Genomic DNA, 25,725 nt, shown 5'->3' on the forward strand with positions numbered 1-25,725 from the left:
GCATTTGTCTACCTCAAGTACTCATTGTTTTAACAGTCTTCAAAGTAATCAACTCCAGATGTCCATAATAACCTTATCTTCAATTTTTATGTTGCCTTTATCATCTCTGATTTCTTTCACAGTACTCTCCTCAACATTTCTAAGTTCTTTCAATAGCCTCCAGAACATTTTTCCACCACTGTGATATTAATTATTCTTACGGAAATCTTCCTATGATTTTGGTTTAGTTATCTTTACAGATAGTTTTCTAATAATAATCTCTACACTCTTTCACAGCAAATGCTAAGAACTCTTAGCTATTAGACATTTAGCTAACTTTCTGGAAGTTTCGCTTTTAAGTAGGACTGTCAACTATAAAACCAAGGTCAGTATTGAATCTTAACTAAACTGAAAAAAAAAAAAACCTTTAAAAAAATAATTAATAAATTATAGATCAGGATCCCACAAATACAAAACAAAAAAATGCTCAGAAATTATTATTTTTTTTAAATGTTAAACAATGGCCCAGCAAAAATCATCGATAAACTTAAGTTTATCAATGACTGGGTGGATTGTGATTTGTATAAGGTTAACAGCTGTTATAAGGTGAAGTAACGTCTTGAGTGAAAGAGAAAGCCTAGTTTTTTGGAAGCTGAGGATGCAATAGTTGTGATGTGTTTATGCCAAGAGAGGCGGATGTCCGAATAATTCCGAGAAGAGAAATTTCATCTTGTCTGGGAATTTGAGTGTTATCAAAAATAATACTGGGGGAAAATGGTTCTTTTTTTTGTGGGAAATAAGAGAGAACTGGGTTTTACTAGCATTGAGGTTGACAAGGTTATCTGAGCCCCATTGGAGGATAGCTTGGAGGTCTGAATTAAGGGAAGTTGTGATTGATGTTCTGTGGGTTGAAGTGAGTTGTGTAGGGTAAGGTTTATCAAATGAAAGGGAGGAGTGCAATGTGCTGTCATCTGCAAAACTGTGAATTGGGTTGGAGGTCAACTAGTGCTTATTAGGTATTACATTTACTTCAAATCCGTATTTAATATTTATGTCATAACCTAATCTATATATCACTGTAAGGACCAGAACCTTTTTTTTCTAATAAGATAATCGTTTTTTATTTGAATGCCTACAAACAGGAAAACACATAAATCATATAAATTCAATTATATTACATGAATTAAATTCATTCTGCTTCTAGATAATAAAATAATTATCCATTCATTCATTCATATATTTCTGTTGATTAGATACCATTCCATATTTTTAATCATAAAAATGCTTACACTGATAATGTGTTATTATAAATGAAACCTTTTGAGTATTCTTCTTCTTGAATGATGATAACTCTTCAAGAACACTTTACCATTCCTGAAGGATAAAATACTTAAGCTGTTTTATCTCTGAATTTAAAAAATATGATTTGAAACAATCATCATCATCCAATTCCTGACATGTACCCTCAAGGGGTGTAGAGGATATGATAGTACTACATGATAAATTTACATCATTACTAGCTTCCTATCTACAATTTTCCTCCAAATCAGTCTGTTACTTGTCAGTGCCTTAGACGATAGAAATACAAGATCTGATAATGTTGGAGTCTTGACAAGTAACAGACTGATTTGGAGGAAAATTGTAGACAGGAAGTTAGTAATGATGTAAGTTTTTCATGTTGTACTATCATATCCTGTACACCCCTTGAGAGTACATGGCAGGAATTTGATGATGATGATGACAACAATTATTTCCTATTCTGCTATTTAGATCCCCAACAAGGACCAACTTTTCCTTTTTCAATGTGTCAGTTGCTTTTTCTAAAGCATCAAAAATCCCTCCACTTCTACCTTAGTAGAACTTTCTGTGGGACCACAGGCACAAATAAGCCTCATTGTCCAATTCCCCATTCTGATATTTTCCCACATCACTCTACTTGAGACTGCCTGCCATTCAAGAAGATTAGCCTCGTATTTTGTGTTGAATACTATAGCTACTCCTTCTTTTCCTTGATTGTCATTTCCTGAATATAACATTTTGTATTTATTGCTCAGGAAGATCTCACCAGTTTTTGTCTTTTTTGTTTCAGTCACTCCTATTATGTCGATCTGGTACTTATCTAATTCTGCAGCTAGCTCCCTTTCTTTGCCATTCAGGCTTCTTACGTTGATAGTACCGATCTTTAACTCTGGTGATGTTGAGTCAAGGTGTGCTTTCAGATTTGTTCCAGTAGCTGACTTTTCATGATATGAAACAAGCTTGGTGCAATTTCATTTCTAATATTTAATAAATAAAAAAAAAAATATATATATATATATATATATATAAAAGATGCTAATATCCTGCTAGTATAAAAATTAAAACTGAATTTATTTCAATTTTTAAACTTACTTACATTAATCATGTAAGGCTTATTGCCCATTTTCCTTATTTCACTGAGGTTTCGAAGCTGCTGCTGCACGAGAGTACATTCAAAAGCTACTAACATGACCAAAGTAAACACACTGTAATACCAGAATTCATCCAAACACCAAAGGGCAACACAGAACACTTGGAAGACAAAGAAAGGTGCAGTTGCTCTTTCCTTAAAAAGTTCCATAAATTCTGGAACAACCATTTCTAAACTGAAAGAAAAATTGAAAGCACAGTTAAAAATTACAGAAGGGAAAAATAGCTCACATATAACTAAATATGAATGAATAAATAAAAAAATGAATAAAATAAATAAAAAAAATATCAATTTTTTAATTCATACTATTTATAAAAAACAGTATAAATAAAAAAATAATTTCACTTGAATTAAGTCAAACGCACACACATACATACATAATTCAAGTGTCATCAAACTAAAGGGACTAAGGAAGGAAATAGGTAGGGTGTTTATGGCATTAGTTGCCCTTGTGCTTGCTGCTATAACAGGTTACAACAGTATGCAAGGTAAAAATAAATATAAATTAAATCTCATCTACAAGCAAAACAAATTGAACTGCAGTATACACAAAAACATTTATGATCAGAGGCAACTACACAAATTAATTCTTTGTAAGCATGAAAAACTTCATGCATTTTATCTGTTTCAACAAGACCTCCTTGAGTGTATATATTCCTCTCTCAATTAAAATGGTGACACTCGACCAAAAAATATAATTGTTATTATCAGAGACCTACATGGAGTCAAGGACTCATTGAGGATAGCCAATACATCAAATCATACTTGCTGTCAAATCTTCTCTTAATCAATCACACTAGATGTATTCACTTCAGAGAAAACTGTTCCACTAACCCACTCTTCTATGAGAGAAAAATCTAGCTCTTATTCCTTTCTTAACAGCACACAAACTCAAACTTAACTTCGACAATATCCCACAGACCTCTCCCAACCTTCCATATAAGTTTAAAGATAGATATATAAGAATGAAGTTTAAAACCTCTATATATCACCTCTTTCTCCTGCTTAACAGCATCTGCAGTTCACACTCTCAATGTGTCCTCATAATCTATTTCATAATCCCAATATCAATTTTGGCACTCTTTTTTGTACCCTTTCCACAGTTTCTTCATTTCCTCAGAAGCCAGGTGACCAAACCTTTCACAGTAGTCCAAGTTCCATCATATCAAGGTCTTGTAAAGAAGCAAAATGGCTTCTTTATCCACACAGATCAAAAACTCACTGATCCCATAGTGTTTGAGTGTATACTGTCATATGCCTGTTTGCAGTCAGATGCAAATACTAGACATAATTCTTTATTACACTCACGTTTTGCTAACAATTGTCAGAGCATGAAAATATGATCAGTTGTTGACTTTCCCCAGAAGCCACATTGATACTCTCCTATGATGTTTGAAGCATATACATTAATTCTTTTCTGGATCAGTGTTAGGCATTATTTTGAAGCAAGTATTTATAATTACTGATTATCATACGGTTCTCCATTTTTAAAAGTAGGGCACAGTATGGCTGTATTTCAATCAACTAGGATTTCTTTTTGGTATATCAGCTTGATGAGTTCATAAATCACAGTTGTTAAGAGTGTTTTTCCAAATTTTAGAAGTTCAGCTGTAATTTTATTTTCGCTGCATAATTATTTTTAGTGCTTTAATAACATTCTTAACATTGTCAATTCTGACTCAGCCCAACTCCTCTCATCCACAAGGATGAGAGGAGTTGGGCTGAGTCAGATCATCATCATATCCACATCATCTTCTTATGGATCTCTTATTTAATAAGTTTGCACATCTTCATCACCCTCTTTGCACTATAGGAACACATTCAAATATTACATCATTTAAGGTTTTCAAAGCTTCTCATTCAGTAATTGATATCATAGGATTGAACATGGTTGTCTCCTGAGTGTTATAATTTCCAGCTTTGTAGTTCAGCATGTAACCTGTTCTAATTGGAATATCACATACTTAGCTGCTTTCTAGGGCAGTACAACATGATCTCAATTACCAACTTGTAGTAAAACAGTCAAATCCTTAACTGAGACCCCATTCTGATTGTATGATCAAAATCTAGCACTTTGACCTCAAGTTTTTCTTTCACATGCAGTCTGAGAAAGCTGTCTAGCAATAACTTAATTCTTCTCCATTCTTACAATGCACTTTCTCTGCTATCCACTCAGTTGTTTGGATAATCAAAGTAATCCATAATGATTACTTATCGGACTAATTTGGCGATGCATTTCATTGTCCCCAGCAACAGCTGGGGACAATACGCAGCAGCAGCACTCCTCTACATCTGCTGGCCTGGTTGGCAGAGTGGTTAGCGTATCCGCTCTCCAGCCAAAAGGCTGCGGGGTTCGAATCCTGCCATGGACATGGATATTTGTGATTGTCTGTGAAAATATTAGTGGTGGTGGTCAGTAGATGGCACTGGTGTAGATGATGGTAGTTGCAGTTCACTGTAGTTGGTGAGTTGTGGAGTAGGTGCCCTCCCTTGATGAGTCTTTGGACTCATTGGAGGTGTCACGTAATAATAATATCATCCCATTAGCCTCGAACTCACTTCCATATCAAAAGTTATTACTTTCATGAGTTTTTACATTTAACTGGACTCAAATCATCGCATATCATTAGTAATACCCACTTCCTCTCTTATCTTTCCTAAAAATACTATACCCTTTAGACTCAATCCCAGTTACACTTGATTCCATGATCTATCTAAACCAGATTTCAATAATGCTACTAGTCTTATGCTACAATGTATTCAGCAAGGGAACAAACTATAGACAATATATGTGCTTGCACATTTTTTTATACTTACATCTGCAGTCTGCTTGGCACATTCGGGCAACTTTCTATTTCCCATGCACATACACACTCAAAAAAGTCCAAACTAAAGCACACAGTCCACCTCTTCAGATTCATATCATTATCACACTAGCATACCTTATTGTGAACTAATACATTCTCAAAACTGCTGCCATGATGATGCAGTTTCCCATGACTTTCTAAAGAGGTTTCACCCTAATAAATCATTTCTTCAGAATTCTGGTGGGAAATCCATTCAAGTGCAGGCAGTCCCTCTTAAATATCCCCCTCCCAACAAGTCTTTTATGCTTCAAATATGAAAAGACACAATTCTTTCATATGCTTGGTTCATCAGCCCTTGGCAAGAAAGAGTGATTTATAAGATTAATCGCAACCTATATAGAGCCTAGCAAGAATAACTTCTTTTTTCTATACTACATAGAATAGCCAGCCAAATGCTTAATATCAAATTGATCTCATGCAATTTGTGTATAGCGGAATACAGTATACTGTCTTTCCATGATAAATCCTTGGAGGTGCCACATAATAATAATTTCACAAAAGTTGAGTATTTTACATATGTTGCAAAAGAGAGCAGCTTGCATCACAAGAGATGACAAAACTTTAAAAGATGAATTAGACCTCATCTCCGAAACTCTAACAAACAATGGCTATCAAAAAAAATTTCATAAATAAGTTTCTTTTTTCCACCCCCTCCCAACAACAAACTCAAGAAACCCACTACAGATCTTCAACTTCCATTCCTTTTGCTGGGTCTGTTTCACAGAAAATTGCTAATAAAATGCTCAAACCGTATAAGATCCGAGTGGCCTTTAAACCAATAAAGACAATCCGCAACTTATTAAGATCACTGAAGGACAAAAATGCTTTCTATAAACATCCTGGAGTTTATAACATTCCCTGCTCTTGTGGTCTAAATTATATAGGACAAACTTCTAGAAGCCTAGAGATAAGAAAAAAATAACATATTGAGGACGTTAATAATAACAGAGAAGACAATTCTGGCTTGGTGCTCTATTTTTCTAATACCAATCACAACATCGAATGGGATAAAAGTACTATGTCATACTTGGAAGAAGATTTTCGTTCCCACAACATCAAAGAAGCTGCAGTATTTATCCGCTCAAGAGACAGCCTGAATAGAAACCAAGGGATGATCCTTGGTGACATATGGAAAAGTATCATAAGATCACTTAACACATCGGAGTTCAATTTTGCCAATTATAGATCATACATATATAACATACAGGCTCCATGCATTTGATGTAGCATTTTATTTGAATTTAGATAATATTTGACATTAGTTTATTTTTTAACCTGATATCCTTAGCTTGTTTTTTGATTTTTTTAAGCTGCTTTGTCACCTTGTATGCCCAGACAAAGCGAACAGTCAAGTCGGCGAAAATAGTAGGCTATTACTTTACAATAAAAAACTCCAACTAGTTAAACCTATAGGAACTACCGACTTATCAATAGCTCTAGCATGGTAGTGAAGATTTCAGCAAAGTTGGTAACTTGCATACAGAAATGGGTAAACAAACAAGCTATACACTGCAAGGAGAAGCATGGTTTTACTAAGAAGGTCATGTTTTAGCAATTTGCTCCTCTTTTATAACAATGTTACAGCAGAGTTGGATAAAGGGAATGGATACACTATGATAATATTGGATTTTGCTAAGGCATCTGATAGGATACTACATGAAAGGCTGTTGCATAAACTAGAGAATATAGGATTGGAGTATAAACTCTTGACTTGGATCAGTGAATAATTGACACGCAGATATCAAAAAGTGGTATTCAGTGGGTGTGAATCTACCAGATTTAAGGTGACCAGTAGTGTACATTAGGGTTCAGTCCTTGGGCCATTGTTGTTCAGTCTATACATTAATGAGATTAGGAAGAGTCTGACAGGAGATGTGCAATTATTTGCCAATGATGCGAAGAGAGGCAGGGCAATCAGAGATACTACTGATATTCAGCAATAACAAAATGATTTGAATAGGCGGGAAATTTGGACAAACGAAAATGGCTGTCAGTTTAATGTTAGAAAGTCAGAGTTATGCACTTTGGCATGATGAGATTTCCAGCAGCATATTAGCAGGATTATGCTACAAGAAACTGATGAAGCTAGGGATCGTAGCATAATGGTGGATAAGAACTTGAAGTTCAAAGGTCACATAGCAAAAGTTGCAAATACAACTCAGAGGATAATTGTTGATTATTGAAGCGAATCTTGACATGTGGATATGGAAGTCACTTTGCCTCTTTATAAGGCCTTGATAAGACTGCACCTGGATTATTTGGTCTACAAGGTTCCAAGGGGATAAAGACGCTGTGTAAAGGATGCAAAGAGTTACAAATATTATATCCAGATTATGGGATTTAGATAATGAGGACAGATTGCAAGTATGTGGATTATAGACTTTCATTAACATAAGAAAAGGGGGGTGATATAATGCTGGTCTATAAACTTAGGAATCGATGTTATAAGATATCATCTGATCAAATTTTTCCTTATGTGGAAGATGGGGAGAGAATATGGGGGCATCCATGGAAGTTGGTTTGCGGTCAAGAAAGGGGTAAGAGCTAAGTTTTTCTCTCACAGAGCAGTGAGTGAGTGGAATAGTTTGCCTTTAGAGGTAGTGAGTGCATCCAATGGGAATGAATTTAAGGGAAGGTATAACAGTTGGTTTCAGTGATATATGGCCTCTCTTGATGAGTCCTCGACTCTGTGGATGTGTTGGATAATAATAATATTATCCAACACATCCACATGTTGCCTAATCACAATGTGATGCCTAATCATAATATAATATTCTGCTAAGCTTATTTTCACAGTTCACAACATGAATAAGTTTAACGTAATTAAATTAATGAAACTTTTACATGACAAAAATGCTTTTTAATACCTGAATGATAAATATCATGTTTTAATTTGGGTTTGTGATTTAATGCGATGGGTTCAAGATTATATTGTGAGTGGTCAGTATTATTTAGCGCTCATATAAAATTGGTGATTTTTTCATATGTTTATTGTGTTTTTCCTTAGAAAATTAGTGTTTTATAGTATACAAGAATAGATTTTCATGTTTTTAGAGTATTTAGTGTCTTCATGACATATTTTTATTGTGATATTTTAATATTAAATAGAGCTGTAAAATGGAGCCAAAACTGCAGAAGAAATGGAATACTAATAAGAACAGCGAAGTAGTTAATAAGAAGGTTTTGTCCATGATATTGAAGAGAATACTGAAAATGATTAAACCTCCAAGACAACAGGATTAAAGCAGATTATTAGACAGACGACAAGGGAACTACAGAAAGTTGAGTGGTGTTTAGAGGAACATAGAAAGAATAAAAAAATTCAGCAATAAAATGGAAAATAAAATACAGATAGAGTAAGTCAGAGTGAAAGAATGAGTAATAACAAAATCTGGTAAGTAAAAGCTGATTATAAAAAAGAAGGAGGTTATTTGATATGGAGATTATCATAAAAGATGCCACTGATTAGCAGGCTATAACGTCAAGTTTTCCCAGAGCAAAAATTAAAAATATAACACAAGCAATTCACGAACCGAAAATAAAAGTAAACAAGACCGTAATTGTAGTAGGTACTAATTACTTACAAAGTGATAAGTTCAGTATGAGAGAGGACATGAAACAGTTGTTGGAAGACCCAAGAGTGAAGAGTCAGAAAGTGAAAATAGTAAGTACGAGGGTGGTCTGAAAAGTTCTTGGCTTAACAATGAAAAAACGAACTTATAATTTCAAAATTATTTTTATTTTTCAACATAATCTCCCTTAAGAGTAATACATTTATTCCAGCAATTCTCCAGCGACATTATCCCATCCCTGTAGCGGTTCTCAGTAAGATCTACGAAATACCCCTCTACAGCTGCAATCACCTCTTGATTCGAAGAAAAATGCTGATCAGCAAGGAAAAGTTTTATTTTTGAGAAGAAACAGAAGTCAGAGGGAGCCAAATCTGGGTGTTCCAACAATTCATAGTGCAGATCCCTTAATTTTCCCATTGTCAAAACACCTTGGTGGAGAGGTGCATTGTCCTGATGCAAGATGATTTTTTTTCTTCTGCAAACCAGATCTTTTCTCACGAACTTTTTTGTCTAGTCTAGTTAAAAGATCGGAATAATATTCCGCAGTTACTGTTTTATTATTTTCAAGATAATTAATATACAAAATGCCTTTAGCATCGCAAAACACTGATGCCATGACCTTTCCCTGATGGAACCGACTTTGTTTTCTTTGGCACTAAACAACCGGCTTCTGCCCACTGTTTTGATTGCTGTTTGGATTCTGATGTGTAATGGTGAATCAGAGTCTCATCCATAGTAATAAATCGACACACAAACTCATTTTTATTCTTGTTAAAATGCTCCAAGCACTGTTCAGAGTATCAGGTCGCAAGATTGATGTGCTGGATGAAAGTCAGAATGCGATAGAAAATTGTGATGTAATGCCAGATAGCATATAGAGTGGGTTTAAAAGTGATACAATTGATGGTGAAAGTAAAAGTACAGGGCAAAAGAATGGTTTGACTGATAAAAAAATGAAGAGTTGGCTGCAATGAGGGAGATAGCTCGGTTGCGCTGAGCGATACATAGGTCAAAGCAGCAGCTGAAGCGATTACAAAAATGTCTACCGAGTGGATCAGCTAACAGAAAGAAGCAAGTGCGTGATAAGATAAATGATAACATGATCGAGAGTGAAAGAAAAATTAAGGAGCGAGTGTTATATGGTGATTCAGTAGTAAAATGTGTAATAGATGAGAGTTTGACAAAATCGTGCTTTCCAGGAGCAAAAATTAATAAGTGAGGCTATTAGAGCATAGAAGCATAAGGTGGAAGAAATGATAGTAGTGACCAGAACGAATCATTTAAAAGGTGAAAAATTTGCTATGAGAGAGGACATGAATCAGGGAAACTAGAGCTTTTATGGAGGGTGGGGATGCTGTTAAGTGGATATGCAGACATCAGTGAGGCAGTTGAGTGTAAGAATGTCTATAATATGCCTGAGTTAGGACAAAAGATAACAAACCAAAATGGGATACTTAGCATAAGGTGTCAAAATAAGGGTGGGGGTAGGGGACTTCTGCACTTTATGTACACTAATGCCAGGAGTATTCGGAATAATGAGGAGGAATTTTTGGCCTTGGTTAGTTCTTCCTGCCCACAGGTTATTGGCATTAGTGAGACATGGTTAACAGAAGATGATATAGTTAGTGGGATAGAATGTGTGGAGTATAGTGTGTTCAGGAAAGACAGAGAGAAAAGAATGCAGGGAAGGAGTGTTATTGATGATAACTGATGAACTGCAGCCAAAGAGAACAGAAGTCCAATTTCAGGATAGTGAAAATAGCACATTTGAGGCTATCTAGTGTGAGATTGAGGTCAGCAGAATAAAATTTACAGTTGGGTGCTGCTATAGACCAGGCGATGGAATAGATGATGGAGACCGTATGCATAGGCAAATAGACTCAATGAGTGGAGGACATGTAATTATTATGGGGGATTTCAACTATGGTAACATGATTGGAGGGAGGAGAGGACAAATGGGAGGAAGGAAATGAATTTTATGCAGTTACTAAGGGATAACTACCTGAGATAGCATGTAATGGAATATACTAGAGGTTTGAGAGTGCTTGACCTAGTAATTGCATCTGAGAAATAGACTATTAGAAATAAAAAATATTAGAAAATAGAAATAGACAATTGGTGAGAATGATCATAAGGGCTTGAGGAGCCACCTGGGAGGTGGCTAAATGTGTGGAATTTTCAATTAAGAAAGGGTACATGTGAAATTACCGGGGCTGGTAAGTATGACGAGCTTAGGAGATTGCTTGGATCAGTGCCATGGCATGTTAAACTGCAAGGGCTGAATGTTGATAGTGTATGGGAAGTGGTTAAGGAGCATTTGAAGGAAGTAATGGCTGACTGCATACCTGGAGTCCGGAGAGTAAATCAAGTGGGAGTTAAATGGAAGAATAACACCATTAAGCTTGAGCTGCAAAATAAGAAACAATTGCGGATGAAATTTAAGGAGAAAGATGACTTGCAGGCATGCAAACAGTACAAAACACAGGCCAGAAGGGTAACTAGTGTGGTATGAAAAGCAAAAGCAGATTATGGAAGTAAAAGAAAAAATGTATATGGTAAAATAATTCTAAGGAATGACGATGGCAGGAAGGTAACTGAATCAGACGAAATAGTAGAATTACTAAGTGAACACTTTTCAAGAGTATATCATCCAGACTGTGATACTGCAGGAATGAAAGAACGAATGGCTGATACAGGAATTGAAGTGAATGAAATGGAAGTGAATAGTATATTCCAGAACCTTAATGTAAATACATCTGTGGGATTGGATGGTATACTAGCTCGAGTCTTACGTGAAGCGGCAAAGGAATTGTCAGTTCCCTTGACCATATTGTTTAATTTAAGTCTCAGCTCTGGGTTAGTCCTGAGTGGGGTGGAAAGAGGGGAAAATAATTCCATTGCATAAAGGAGGTTCCAAGACTAGTGTTGCAAATTACCGACCGATCAGCATATCAGGAATCATTGTCAAGGTTTTGGAGATATTAGTCGAGAGCAAAATACAGGAATGGATAAATGAAAATTGGATACTCTATGGAGGACAGAATGGTTTTGTGAAGGGTAGATCATGCCTCAGTAACCTGCTCACAATTTATAATACAGTGACAGCTGAACTGGATAAGGCTAATGGATAGGGTAATGGCCTTAGCAAAGTCCAGCAGTGATACTGCTAGACTTTGCTGAGGCCTTTGACAGGATACCACATGGAATTCTAATCAGTAAACTACAGCACTTGGGGAAGGATATAGGGTTGGTGAGATGGATAGGAGGATGGTGGATGGAGAGATATCAGAGAGTAGTTTATTCGGGAGTGGAGTCAAAAAGAAGGTCTGTTACTAGTGGCGTGTAGCAGGGTTCTGTTCTTGGACTGCTGCTATTTAATTTGTTCATTAATGATATAGGAAAGGCTCTGAGAGGAACTGTTCATTTATTTGCTGATGATGCAAAGTTGGGTAGAGCAATAGTGAATGCACATGAGTCAAAATTTTACAGGATGATTTGGATAGATTGGCAGTCTGGGATAATGAGAATGGATGTCAGTTTAATGTAGCAAAGTGTAAAGTTATGCATTTTGGGGTGAAAAATTAGCAGCAGTATATCACATTGGTGGAACTGTACTCCAGGAGGTTGACGAAGCCAGAGATTTGGGTGTGTTGGTGGATAGGGAGTTGAAGTTTAGTATATAGCAAAAGTGGCTACATCAGCTCATCAGATCACTTGGTTACTGAAGAATACGTTGATGAGAAGAGATAAGCAAGTTATTGTTCCTCTTTATCGAGCGTAGATAAGACCCCATCTTGACTATTGTGCCCAGATCTGGGCCCCTAGGTTTCTTTTTGATGGGGAGGAGGCAGAGAGGATCCAGAGGCGAGTGACCAAAATGATAGCTGGTCTATGGAATGAACCTTATGAAAACAGGTTGAAGATCTGTAGGTTACAGAAATTGGTTGATAGGCAGAAAAGGGATGATATGATTGAGCAATTCAAATTACTGAAGGGTTTTTACAAGATTAATTCAGAGGAAATTTTTCAGAACAGGTCTGGTTATGGGAGAACTAGGGGCCATCCATGGAAACTGAGCAAGAGCATTAGAACTAGGTTTTTTACTTGGAGAGTGATGAATGAGTGGAATAAGCTCCCAATGTGTTCAGATGACAACCAAGAGTAGTCGAAACGGACCGCACCCCATCAACCCCCTTTCCCCTTCCCCCTCCCTATATAAAAAAAATCAACCCTTTCACCTTTTCCCCACCCTATATAATATATATATGTTTATATATATATTACTGAAAAAAACCTGGGTTTTTCTAATTTAATTCTCCCAAATTGCATACCCCCCCCCCTCCACACACACTCAGTAGTTTCTGGACATCGCAGAAAGAAGAAAAGCCGCAACACCCAGAAAAAGGTATGTGTAAATTTCTCTTCCTTATGCTACATATACTTTTTGGTAAATTTACATCTACAATGCCCTAAGAATCCATGAGTAAATAGCCAATGACATTTAAACAGGGGCACTCCTAAACTGAAGCAGGCAAAATAGCCGTAATTATAATAAAAGCTTCCAGAGTTTGTTGTGGGTGCCATCACTGTATATGAGTTTAAAGCAAAGTACGATAAATAATACTGTACGAATGCCAAATAATTGCTCTTGATATGATGTTTAGGGCCTCCCTCGATGAGTCTGAGGACTCCTTGGAGTTGCCAGTAATAATAATAATAATAATGATTGAGAACACAATTGAAAGCATGCCTTGCAGATGAGCAAGCAGGATTTAGACAGAACTATAATTCAACAGATTTTGAGAATGCAGTTAATAGCAGAGAAAGCTAGGAGAAAAAACAAAAACATATATACTTGCTTTGTTGATTTTCAGAAGGCATTTGACAGTATCGACCAGAAAGTGACATTAGCAGTGCTAGAATCCTATGGGATTGACAGAAAACTAACAGCTATATTAAACGATGTTTATAAGAATGCAAAAGCAGCAGTTAGAATAGGTGATGATTTGGGGAAATGGTTTAAAAAAAGCAGAGGTACTAGACAGGGGGGAACCCAATATCACTAAGCATTTTCATCGCACATTTAGAAAAAGCAATGGATAAAATGAAGGATGATGCAAAAGGAATATCAGTGTGGGATGAGAATTAACAATCAGAGATTTATAGATGACATTGTTATTATCGAAGAAGGCAAAAGAGAACTACAAAAAAACACTGAAGCTGTTAAATGAAGAAGAGAAAAGATTTGGACTTGTTATGAACTTGGAAAAAACAAAGACAATGGTATTTGGTGATAAGAACATGATACAAAAGATACAAGTGGATGGAACTGATATAGAAAATGTAGAACAATTCACATATTTGGAAAGTAAACTGACATATGATTTGGACTATAAAAAAGAAATAAAGACCAGGCTTGCAAAGGGAGGAACAAATCTGAAGGTCATGGATAACATCTGGAAAAGTAAAGTGATCAGTGAGTACTGGAAACGTGCATCTTCAGTGATGTACTATATGGATCTGAAAAGTGGGTAATAAATAAGGAATCAAGAAAAAGAATTTTGGCACTGAAAGAACTTGTTACGGGAAGATTCTAAGAATAGGATGGGTACAGAAAGTCGCAAATGAAGACTATCGGAAGATGCAACCAAAGAAGAATCTAATGCAAAAGATTATAAAATGGAAGCTGCAATTATTTGGGCACATCTGCAGAATGAGGTGAAGACCAGAAGATAAAGACATTCATGTTTGGTATTATGGATGGTGTGAACAGAAAATGTAGACCATACAGAGAATGGATAGACGACATAAAGGCCTGGTGTGGAACGGTTGTACAGAAACTGTGACACTGTGTGCTGGACAAAGAAAGGTGGAAGAAGACGATGAAGGAGGCATCTGACACCAACAGGCAATGAGCCCATGGTTCGTGATGACGATGCTTGAAGAAGCTGATGAGACTAGGGATCTTGGAGTTTTAGTAGACAGGAAGTTAAAGTTCAAGGGTCATATAGCAAAATTGTAAACACCATTCAGAGAATAATGGAAATGCTGAAACGAACCCTGACATGTAAAGATAAGGAAGTCATTTTGCCTCTTTACAAGGCCTTGATAAGGTCTCACTTGGACTATTGTATTCAAGTCTGGTCTCCTGGTTTCTGTGGTGTTTCTGATATAGTGAAGAGAGTGCAAAGGAGCGTGTCAAAAATTATATCAGGATTGTGGAATACTAATAATGAAGATAGATTGAGAATTTGTAGACTGCAGACACTAGCAAACAGGAGGAAGAGGGGTGATATGATTAAGACAAACTTCTGAAAAGGTTATACAGAATTTCAATAGATGGAATTTTTCAATTTATAGGGGGTGGGGAAAGGATATGAGGGCATCCATGGAAGATCAGAATGAATGCTGTAAAGAAGATGGTTAGGGTTAATTTACTCTCTCATAGAGTAATGCGTGACTGGAATGGATTGCCATTGGATGCTGAGTGTGCAAGTAGCATGAATGAATTCTAGAACAGGTATGACAGCAGATGCGAATAGTATGATCTCTCTCTCTCTCTCGATGAGTTCCTGACTCCTAGAAGGTTTCTCTTAATAATAATAATACTAGCAGCAGGTACTTTTTTTTACTCTTTTGAGGAGTCTTAGAGAAAGGCTTTTTAAATAAAAATGGATTTTCGGATTTTGGGTCATATGACTTCTTTTTTTGGTTGTTTTTTTTCTCTTATTGGAGGGGAGATCTCTCTCTCCTCCAGTCAGTTCTGACTGTATAAAAAATGTTGGTAGCAGAAGAGAGAAAGCAAATGTTGTGAAAACATTCCTAAGATTCTAAATTAAGATCTACTATATCTCATACAATTAAAAAAAAAAAAAACAACTGCATAAATTTTATCTAATTTCTATAACATACTCATTCTTTCCATATTTTCTTTCTGCAGCTTTCATTTCATTATCATCTTGAAATCCTTTCCATTCCAGATAATGAGAGAGAGACAAGTCAGTGTGAAATTCAAGTCCCTGAAACCTTTTTTTTTCTGGATCATACACATATTTAGTTTTCTGGAACATAAACCATATGTCTGCTGAGTCATCTTCACCCTATATTAAAAAAGTAACATACAAAATCACATTAATTTCTTATATACTGTTACTGCTTTTGCAGCAAACATTAAAATTTATCATCAGAAATCTAAAAATAGTAAAATAGTATTTTCTTTTTTGAATTTACTATGGTGGAGCATAGTGTTTTTTTTCCAGGAGATCTTGTGGGTTGTATCCAAAACACGATCGGCCAGGCCATTTTTAGAATCTGCAGTCATAATGCTGCACAGGAACTATAAGAATACATATCATTCAGTAAAGAAAGATTTACTTCCTTCAAGTTGAAATAATATATTACTATAATATTTTGAAGTATAGATTATGCAAATAAAAAAGCGGATTTTTTTTACCTTCATTAAATAGTTTCAGATTATATATTAAGGTTTGTTTCAGCATAATTTATCATACGAATCCAAGTTAATCTATTTCATGAAAACATAACTGAAAACAATATAAATCTAAAGTATAGTAAAAATCTGAATTTCAAGTGTTTTTAATAAATTGAAATTTAATTAATGAAGACAAACAAAATTTAAATTTGCTACTTGGTGAAAATTCAATAAAAAAAAAAAAGTTTTATTCTGTGAATTTCACTCAGGTAATATACTCTCTTCTGCTCCAATATATTTCATCCAAAGTAACATGCACATCTTCAGGAATGGAGAAAAATGAATAACAATATTATTAAAATTATTATTACCAGACCTGCAGGGAGTCAGGAACTTATCGAGGAGGGCAACATATCACCCAGATCATTTAACATACCTTTTCTTAAATACATTTCACATCACACACATAAAAAAGGTCTCTTTTGTTTTTCTCCCCTCTTTCTCTTGTTCGCTAACTGACTGCATGCCACAAATTCTCAATCTCTTCTCATTATCTATATTCCATAGTCCCAATATCACCTTTAATAATCTCACTCATTCACTCTCTCTCTCTCTCTCCCCACTGTACTGATAAATTTAGAAACCAGGAGACCAAATCACATAATGCTGCAGATTCTAAAAATGGTCTCGCCGACCATGTTTTGGATACAACCCACAAGATCTCCTGAAAAAAAAAAAAACACTATGCTCCACCATAGTAAAATCAAAAAAGAAATACTATTTTTAGAATCTGTGGCAGCACTCAGAATCACCCAAATTTAAATATATATGGTTGCATAAAACTTCCCAAAATTTGGGAAACATTAATTATCAGAGATCCCACCTTACATCCTAGGTCACCCACAAATGCCCACAGAGGATGTACCACCTAGATAGGACTTTAGAGTTACCCACAAGTTTCACTTAGTATTGTGTTGTATTGAGGGTGTGTTACAATAGTTTTTGTAATCCCTGAAGATGTCTCAGTGACTGTGACAATATACTGGAAGCACTAAAAATCAGTTTTAATCCTTTTTGAGTGTTGTATATATTAAGTCTCCAACATGATGAACTCTAGCCTCATCAGTTTCTTCAAGCATAATCCCACCAATATAATACAACACTGAATATCTAATCGCACCAAAGTGCTTGACTTTTCATTTATTAACAATGAAATGGCCATTTCAACATGCCTACAATTTCAGCCTATTCAAATCATTCTAGAAGAACTGCATATCAGCAGCACTCCTAATTACCCTACCTATTTTTGCATTATCAGTAAATAGCTGATGATGCATGTGAAATCCTTCCCAATGTCAATGTTATGAGAATATAATATATTATGAGAATGATTAAATTCGACAAAGAGACCCAGCTGGAATTAAGATTTGAGGCAGAAAAATAAATAATTTAAGACATGCAGATAACACAAACCTCATTGCAAAACCTAAGCAAGATCTGTAGTGGCTGATTCTATTAGATAAGAGAAAAAGCAACAAAGCTGGCGTAATTTAAACATTAGCAAAACAAAAGTGATGGCTTCTGTCAATTTAAATGAATTTATAATAGAGGGAGATAAAATAGAGATTTTTGAAAGTTATGATTTGCTGGAGTCCAGAATCAGAAATGATGGTAAATGTGAAGATGAAATTAAAAGAAGTCACAGGAAAAAAAACCTGACAAAAATTATGAAAGATAGAGGTCTGGGTAAGGAGACAAAAGTTAGAATTGTCAAAGCAATGGTATTGTATATCTAGTGATGATGATGTATGGATGTGAAAGCTGGATTATTAAGACAGGGCAAACTTACAAATGAATTCATAATTCGTTTGAATTATGGGCATGGAAAAGACTATTAAAAATCCTATGGACTGTAAGAATCAACAATGAGGTTTTAGAGAGTATAAAGATAGAATGCTCCTCAGAAGCGATGATCGCTAAACAAAAGTCAATGTACTTTGTTTATTATGCAAGCAGATTGAAGGAATGAGAAGAAGAGGAAGACTGCAAAAGAGTAGGATGGACAACATAAAAGAACTTACCAAATTGAACTTGCAATTGCTGAAAGAAAGGACAAGAGGCCGAGTAGGATGGAGATCCTTTGTTCACAAAATCACCAAGAGTTGAAAATGTCTGGATGGGACATAAAGTAAATTCATTTCCTGGCTACTTATGTTATCAGGCATTTAATAATACAATAACATAAATACAAAATTAATAATGGAAAAACTCACGTAAAAAGATTATTTAATAGTATAATTTTCACCTGTCTCACAGGCATCTTCAGTACATTTTAAGCTCAAATTAAACAATAACTGACCTAGTTATTGTTTAATTATTTAGGTGGTGCCAAAAAGCACCACCTAAGTAGCTAGTGTAAGATAACTAAAAAGGTCAATAAATTTCCAAACATAAAAAAAAAAAAATATCATCAAATTCCTGCCATGTACCCTCAAGGGGTGTACAGGATATGACAGTACTACATGAAAAATTACATCATTACTAACTTCCTATCTACAATTTTCCTCCAAATCAGTCTGTTACTTGTCAAAACTCCAACATTATCAGATCTTATATTTCTATCGTCTAAGGCACTTTGTACCATATCAATCCACCTATATCTTGGTCTTCCTCTGGGTCGTTTTCCTGCCAACCTGGCAGAGAACACTTGTTTTGCTAATCTTTCCTCTCCCATTCTATTTAAGTGACCATACCATCTGAGATTAGCTCTGCTAACGCATTCCTGGATGCTGACAATGTCAAGTTCTTTCCTAATATCCTCATTTTTAATATGATATTGCCATTGATGCCATCTGTTCACGCCTCTAATCTTTCTCAGGACTCTCATATCTGCGGTCTCTAGTCTTTGGTCAAGTGTTTTACTTCTGACCCAGCTCTCAGATCCATAAGTTAAAATTGGTTTGAACATTGTCTTGTATACAGCTAATTTAGTGTTCCGACTAATTTCTTTCTTATTCCATATGAATTTATTCAATTGACTTCCCGCCATACCAGCTTTGCTGATTCTGTTGTCTATTTCTATATTTAGTTTACCATCTTCAGTAAAAATTGTGCCTAAGTAGCTGAAATGTTTTACTTGTTCCACAGGTTCTCCATTCAAAACACAGTGGACATTTTCAATGATTCTGCCTATTTTCATTGTCTTTGTCTTTTTATTGCTGACCTTCATACCATATCTATTACAACAGCTATTCAATTTAGCCAGAGAATCTTGCAGACTTGTAGCGGATTTATTTAGAAGTATAACATCATCTGCATAAAGCAAAGAGCCGACATTAACATCTCCAATTTTGATATCAGGTTTAATACCACATTCCTTCATAATGTGATCCATATAGATAATGAATAACAGAGGGGATAATGTACATCCTTGTCTCACACCAGATTTAACATTAAACCATCTTCCTGAACTTCCTTCAATTCTAACTGCTGACTCACAACTCAAATAAAGACTAAGTATTGCTTGATATAATGCCCCATTGACACCATATAACTGCAGCATATTGAATAGCTTCTCTCTTGGCACCTTGTCATATGCCTTTTCCAAATCGACAAAACTTAAATACAGATCTTTGTTATATTCCCATGCTTTCTCGACTATTTGCCATAAAGTGAAGATCTGATCCTGACAGCCTCTATTTGGCCTGAATCCAGCTTGTTCTTCACCAAGCTTTTCTTCCACAATTCTTCTCAACCGTTTCTCAAGTATACTTGCATAGATCTTGCCAGGAACAGTCAGTAGGGAAATACCTCTGTAATTCTCACATTCAGTTTTATTTCCCTTTTTATATATGGGTACTATGAGACTCTACTCCAATCATCGGGAATTCATCCCTCTGTCCAGGCTTTCTGAACTATGCAGTGCAGCCACTGTAAGACTCTTATACCACCATACTTCAGCATTTCTGGTTGAATATCATCTACTCCTGCTGCCTTTCCACATTTCAAGCCTTTGATGGCTTTTTCTACTTCAAGTATGGATATGTATTCCTGACTGCATACCTGGTCACTGTTTTTTATCACTGTGCTGTCATCACTGCTTGTTTCATTTAGCAGTTTTTCAAAGTAATTACTCCATACTTCAAGGATATCTTTTTCTCCTGTTTTCATTTCACCTTTATCATCTCTAATTCCTTTTACAGCACTCTTTCCTCCATTCCTAAGCTTCTTCAACAACCTCCAGAATATTTTGCCACCTTCTTGATATTTATTTTCTATATTCTTGCCAAAGTCCTCCCATGACTTTTGTTTAGCTAGTTTTACACACTGTTTAGCTTTCTTACATTTGTCTCTGTATTCTGTAAGAGTAAAAGCTGACTTATTTGCCAGGAACTTTTGATATGTTTTCTTCTTTTCCTTCACTGCCTCTTTAACTTCCTGTGTCCACCAGGGAGTTCTGATTTTTTTTTATCCTTGCACACAACCTCACCACATGCCTCTCTGGAAGAATCGATCAATGTTTCCTTCAGAGTTTGCCACTGAGAATCTCCAAGGTTTGATTCCTGTTCTCAAACTCTTTCATTTTCTTTTCAATAATATTTCTGTATTTTAGTCTACAGTTCACATCTGAGAGCTGCTCAACTTTTATTCGCTTTAAAACTTTCTTACATGTTATTCTTTTCAATATGAAATTCAATTTTATCCTGCTCAAGACTAAATAGTGATCACTTCCAATTTCAAATCCTCTGTACACTCTGGTGTCCTGCACCAGGGAGAAAACATCACTATCAACAATAACATAGTCAATGAGACTTTTCTTATTCCTAGCCTCTTCTCTCCATGTGAATTTGTGCACATTTTTATGTTGGAACATGGTGTTAGTAATAACCAGTCCATGTCCTGAGCAGAAATCCAACAGATATTTGCCATTATTATTAGCTTTGCTCTTTTCTCCAAATTTTCCCAAAATATTTTTGTATGTCTCACAATCATTTCCTACTCTGCTATTTAGATCCCCAACAAGGACCAACTTTTCCTTTTTCATTGTGTCAGTTGCTTTTTCTAAAGCCTCAAAAAATTCCTCCACTTCTACCTTAGTAGAACCTTCTGTGGGACCATAGGCACAAATAAGTCTCATTGTCCAGTTCCCCATTCTCACATTTGCCCACATTACTCTACTTGAGATTGACTGCCATTCAAGAAAATTAGCCTCGTATTTTGTGTTGAATACTATGGCTACTCCTTCTTTTCCTTGATTGTCATTGCCTGAATATAACATTTTGTATTTATTGCTCAGAAAGATCTCACCAGCTTTGGTCTTTTTTGTTTCAGTCACCCCTATTATGTCGATCTGTTACTTATCTAATTCCTCAGCTAGCTCCATTTCTTTGCCATTCAGGCTTCTTACGTTGATAGTACCGATCTTCAACTCTGGTGATGTTGAGTTGGGGTTTATTTTCAGATTTGTTCCAGTAGCTGACTTTTTGCTGTTCGCCCTGGTTTCCTGGCGAAAACAACGGGGGCCTTGTTTAACCGGGCGATGCCCCAGCCGGCATGAAATTTTGTCATGTTGTACCATCATTCTATATTTTGGTTTAACCAATAAGAATACAATTTGGTCGGCTAAATCCCAAATTGCCAGCCCATCCTCGTCCGTTCAGTATCCAAGTAGATACCCAACAGGGTGCACTACGAGAAGGTGAGAATTGGACATTAGGTCAGAAGCCCTGGTCGGTTCTCCGCATTCCTTTAAAGGCTATGTGGAGGTCTCCTCTCAGTAATACAGCTTTGACCCTTAAGCACCCCCTTAAAAAAAAATGTATATATTATTATTATTCAGGCCTCCATGGAGTCAAAAGACTCATCGTGGGAGATCCTTCCTAAGAACATAAGGTCTGTCAAGACTCATCGAGGGGAGGTCCCCCCCTAAGAAACACAAAGTCTATCATACCACTCAAACTCATTGACCGTTCTCGCCCTCACCACTCTATCAGGCAATGCATTCCACGGCTCAACCCCCTCCATGGAAAGAAACCACTCCTCACCCTCTTGCTCACAGTTTCCTTTCGTAACTTCCAGGGATGGCCTCTTGTCATCACTCCTTCCCACTGTTCAACAAAGTGAAATAACTCCCCAGTGTCAACCCTGTAACCACCTCTCAACAGTTTAAAAGTCTCAATCATATCACCTCTCCTTTTTCTATCCACCAAACTCTGCAGTCCACATTCCCTCAGCCGATTCTCATAACTATCCTTGTACAGTCCTGAGACCATGTGTGTGTGTGTGTACATACACACACACACACACACAGAGTAAAACCCCGAAGTTACGCGGTAGGTGGGACCAACAAAAAGCGCGCAAGTTGAATTTGTGTAACTCGGGATATAATTGTGCATATAATTTATATATACAAACATACAATTGGGACCAAAGGTTTACAAAAACACCTATATTTTTTAAGAAATATAATCATAATTGTAGTTTTTCGTACATAAAAAAAAGGAAAGTTATTTCTATGTCAATGGTTTCATAAAATCCAATAGATTCGTCTGACGGCATAATGTCTTTTTCTTGTCATGCAAAATTTCTTCATAGCAAGCTAATGATTTTTTTTATTCCTTGGCTTTTGCCTTGTGGCTACAGTTCGTTCCTTGTTAAAATCTATGTCCTCCAAAATCTGTAAACCTTTCTTTTATGATTGTTCTTACTGTGGATTCCTGTAGATCGAACTTCTCTGCTAGCTCACAAATTTTCATTTCGCCCTCAAAATCCTTAATAATGTTGAGTTTTGTTTCCAGTGTCAATGTTTTTCTTTTCTTGCTAGCTGTAGAAGAAAATCGGACTTGCTTCTTTTGGATGACATTATTATTTTTTATGTGATAAAATTTTTTATCAAGAACATAACATTAAACAATCGCAAGGTTTGTAGACTATAAAAATCGTGTATGAATGGAGACCATGCGAAACACGTCAGTGCTTGTTCACAGCATGTGCGACACCGGCGAATGCGGCCAGTGCCTGAAAGATACGACTAGTGGTAAGGCATGAAATGGGACAGGAATACGTACATATAAGAAACCGCATAACTCCAGGTTCGCATAAGTCAGGGTATTACTGTATACAATAAAAAGATTAGCTGAATTATAAAGGGGATAGGTGTAAACCATCAGATCTGTGATGATGGCATGTTCTGCAAGTCAGACTGTTCAGGTTCAAGTTCATGTTCTGCAAGTCTGGACTTGCAGACATGCCATCATCATAGTTCATTGTTCTAGTTCAATGAACTAGACATAGTTCATTGGAAAAAGACAAGAGTCCTTCACAAAAGTCGGTTCCTCATGGAACGGCTTTATAAAGAAACGTGTGAAACTTTACTTCACTCTCCTAACTTAAACAGATCTATGGTTTACGTCTATCCCCTTTAGGGGAGACAGTACTTTATAATTCAGCTAATCTTTCCTAACTTTTTATTGTATATATAATTTTTTTTTTTTTTTCCTGTTAGGAAATTTATTGACTGTTTTAGTTATCTTACACTAGCTACTTAAGTGGCACCTTTTGGAATTGTCAGTTATTGTTTAATTTGAAATTAAAATGTACTGAAGATGCCTCTGACACACAGACAAAAATTATACTATTAAATAATCTTTTTACGTGAGTTTTTCTGTTATTAATTTTGTATTTATATGTCTGCTCACGGTTTGCCATTATTAAAACTTAATACAATAATATACTGTACACTATTACAATAAAATGTCAGAAACATTTGTACGTTAAAATTATTCCATTTCAGAATCAGTTTATTGTTAGCAGTAATTCTAGTATGGATGATCATTTAGTACAATTATGTAATTTTACTTAAAAGTTAAATATCAATTCGGCTTTATGAAAAATTAATTAAGGCAATGTGTATTTTACTTGTATAAATATTCAAGAAATACAGACTACTCAGAATAGAGTCGTTTGTTTTTACAAATGAAAAGTTATAACATGAAACCATTTTCTCACTGCAGATTTTTATTGGATACTTCTTTCTCTGGTTCACAATCACAAATTAGTACCGATTGTTTTTAGAGAAATAAAACTGCTATTTAAAACCTTCAAGATGCATTAGTGGGGATGTTTAGAAATTTGCTAACAGAATTGGAAGATTTCCATGACAATTAATTTAACTTATGAGAGTTCTAGTACCTTCCTTGTCAGCAATAACATCTGGGTTGAAATTCACACATTTCACATAATAAACAGTGTTTACGTACAATATACAATGAGGAAAAGTGACACATTCGTTGCTAATAACTTTAAACATAAGAAAAGAACTCTTCTAATTCTGTTTTCACTTTGTTATGTCTGTTTTTTTTTTTTTTTATTTCTCATTTGTATAATACTATTTGATTTAGTGATCACTGTTGGATTCTGATTATATAGAGATTAGAGTAATTATTATTCGCTTCAGAATCCAACTTGATCTTCCATCACAAAGGCTAGACTTGTAAATATTATTTAATGTAAATAACTTATTTTACAATTTAATATTCATATAACTACTTTAATTTTGTCTAATATCTAATTATTTAATCAAAGATATATATATATATATATATATATTAATAAAGAAAAGACTGTTTTAAATATTATTAAGCTATTTTAATTATTACTATGTTAATATTATAAGAACTTGTATTTGATAATTTAACTGTGCATTAATTGAAATATAAATATTCTTTATTTATTCCTATTTGTAGAAGTTTAGCGTTATGCAATACCTCAATTGTATTATAATTTGTTTGGTTGTCATGGAAACGTATGTAAGTGAGTGAGCACGTTTTTGGAACACCACGTGAGGAGAAGGTTTATTGAAAAGAGTTTTAGAAAGAAATGACGAGAATAATTTAGGCGGGAAGAACAGATATATAAGCGATGAACGCTGAAATTATTAATGAATTAAGAGATAGATTAGAGAGAGAAAGGAGAAGATTGGCATTAGGTTGGAATCGGAGCATTCGGCATTCAGGAATCAGAGTGCGATAATAGCGAGTCGGCAAGTCACTCAAGCAGCTAAATAAAGTCTACTAGTCGAGAGGCGGTTAGCTAATAAGTTGTAGAATATCAATTATAGCTACGGAAGACAGCTGAGTGACTACTAAATAGACTAGCGATATTTGAGTTGAGATTCAATTTCAGGGCCAAACCTTTCAAGGATATACGGAACCTTGAAGCAAAGCACAGAGTTATTAGAGAAAAGTAGAGGCTGTAAAATTGAGGTTTACCGATAGCTGTGTTTGGAATTGTAGTGTCTAAAGAACTAAATGCCAGAAGAGTGAACAACTCTGCATATAAAACCTCAAGTTAAGGAATTATTGCGTGTTGCCTTATTTCATGAGTGATCAGTAGTACTTTATGCAACAACGTTTGTTTATGTGTATT

At 35.5% G+C, this 25,725-nt stretch overlaps 1 protein-coding gene across 5 annotated transcripts in view; it reads right to left on the reverse strand.

The window, feature by feature from the left end:
• LOC150108709 (endoplasmic reticulum transmembrane helix translocase) overlaps positions 1–25,725 on the reverse strand; it is a 647,746-nt gene that overhangs the window by 492,094 nt on the left and 129,927 nt on the right. For all 5 annotated transcript variants that reach the window (XR_016548145.1, XR_016548143.1, XR_016548146.1 and 2 more), the window contains exons 3-4: positions 15,780–15,967; positions 2,375–2,603 (exon numbers count right to left, since the gene is read on the reverse strand). Coding sequence is in view for 1 of the 5 variants with exons in the window: in XM_090390936.1 (XP_090247062.1) it covers positions 2,375–2,603; positions 15,780–15,967 (417 nt within the window). In the remaining 4 variants the exon portion in view is untranslated. The remainder of the gene's footprint in view (positions 1–2,374; positions 2,604–15,779; positions 15,968–25,725) is intronic.

Source organism: Typopeltis vanoorti, chromosome 3, assembly GCF_054136105.1.
Source record: "Typopeltis vanoorti isolate ZY-2024b chromosome 3, IOZ_Tvanoo_1.0, whole genome shotgun sequence".
NCBI classification, from domain to species: domain Eukaryota; kingdom Metazoa; phylum Arthropoda; class Arachnida; order Uropygi; family Thelyphonidae; genus Typopeltis; species Typopeltis vanoorti.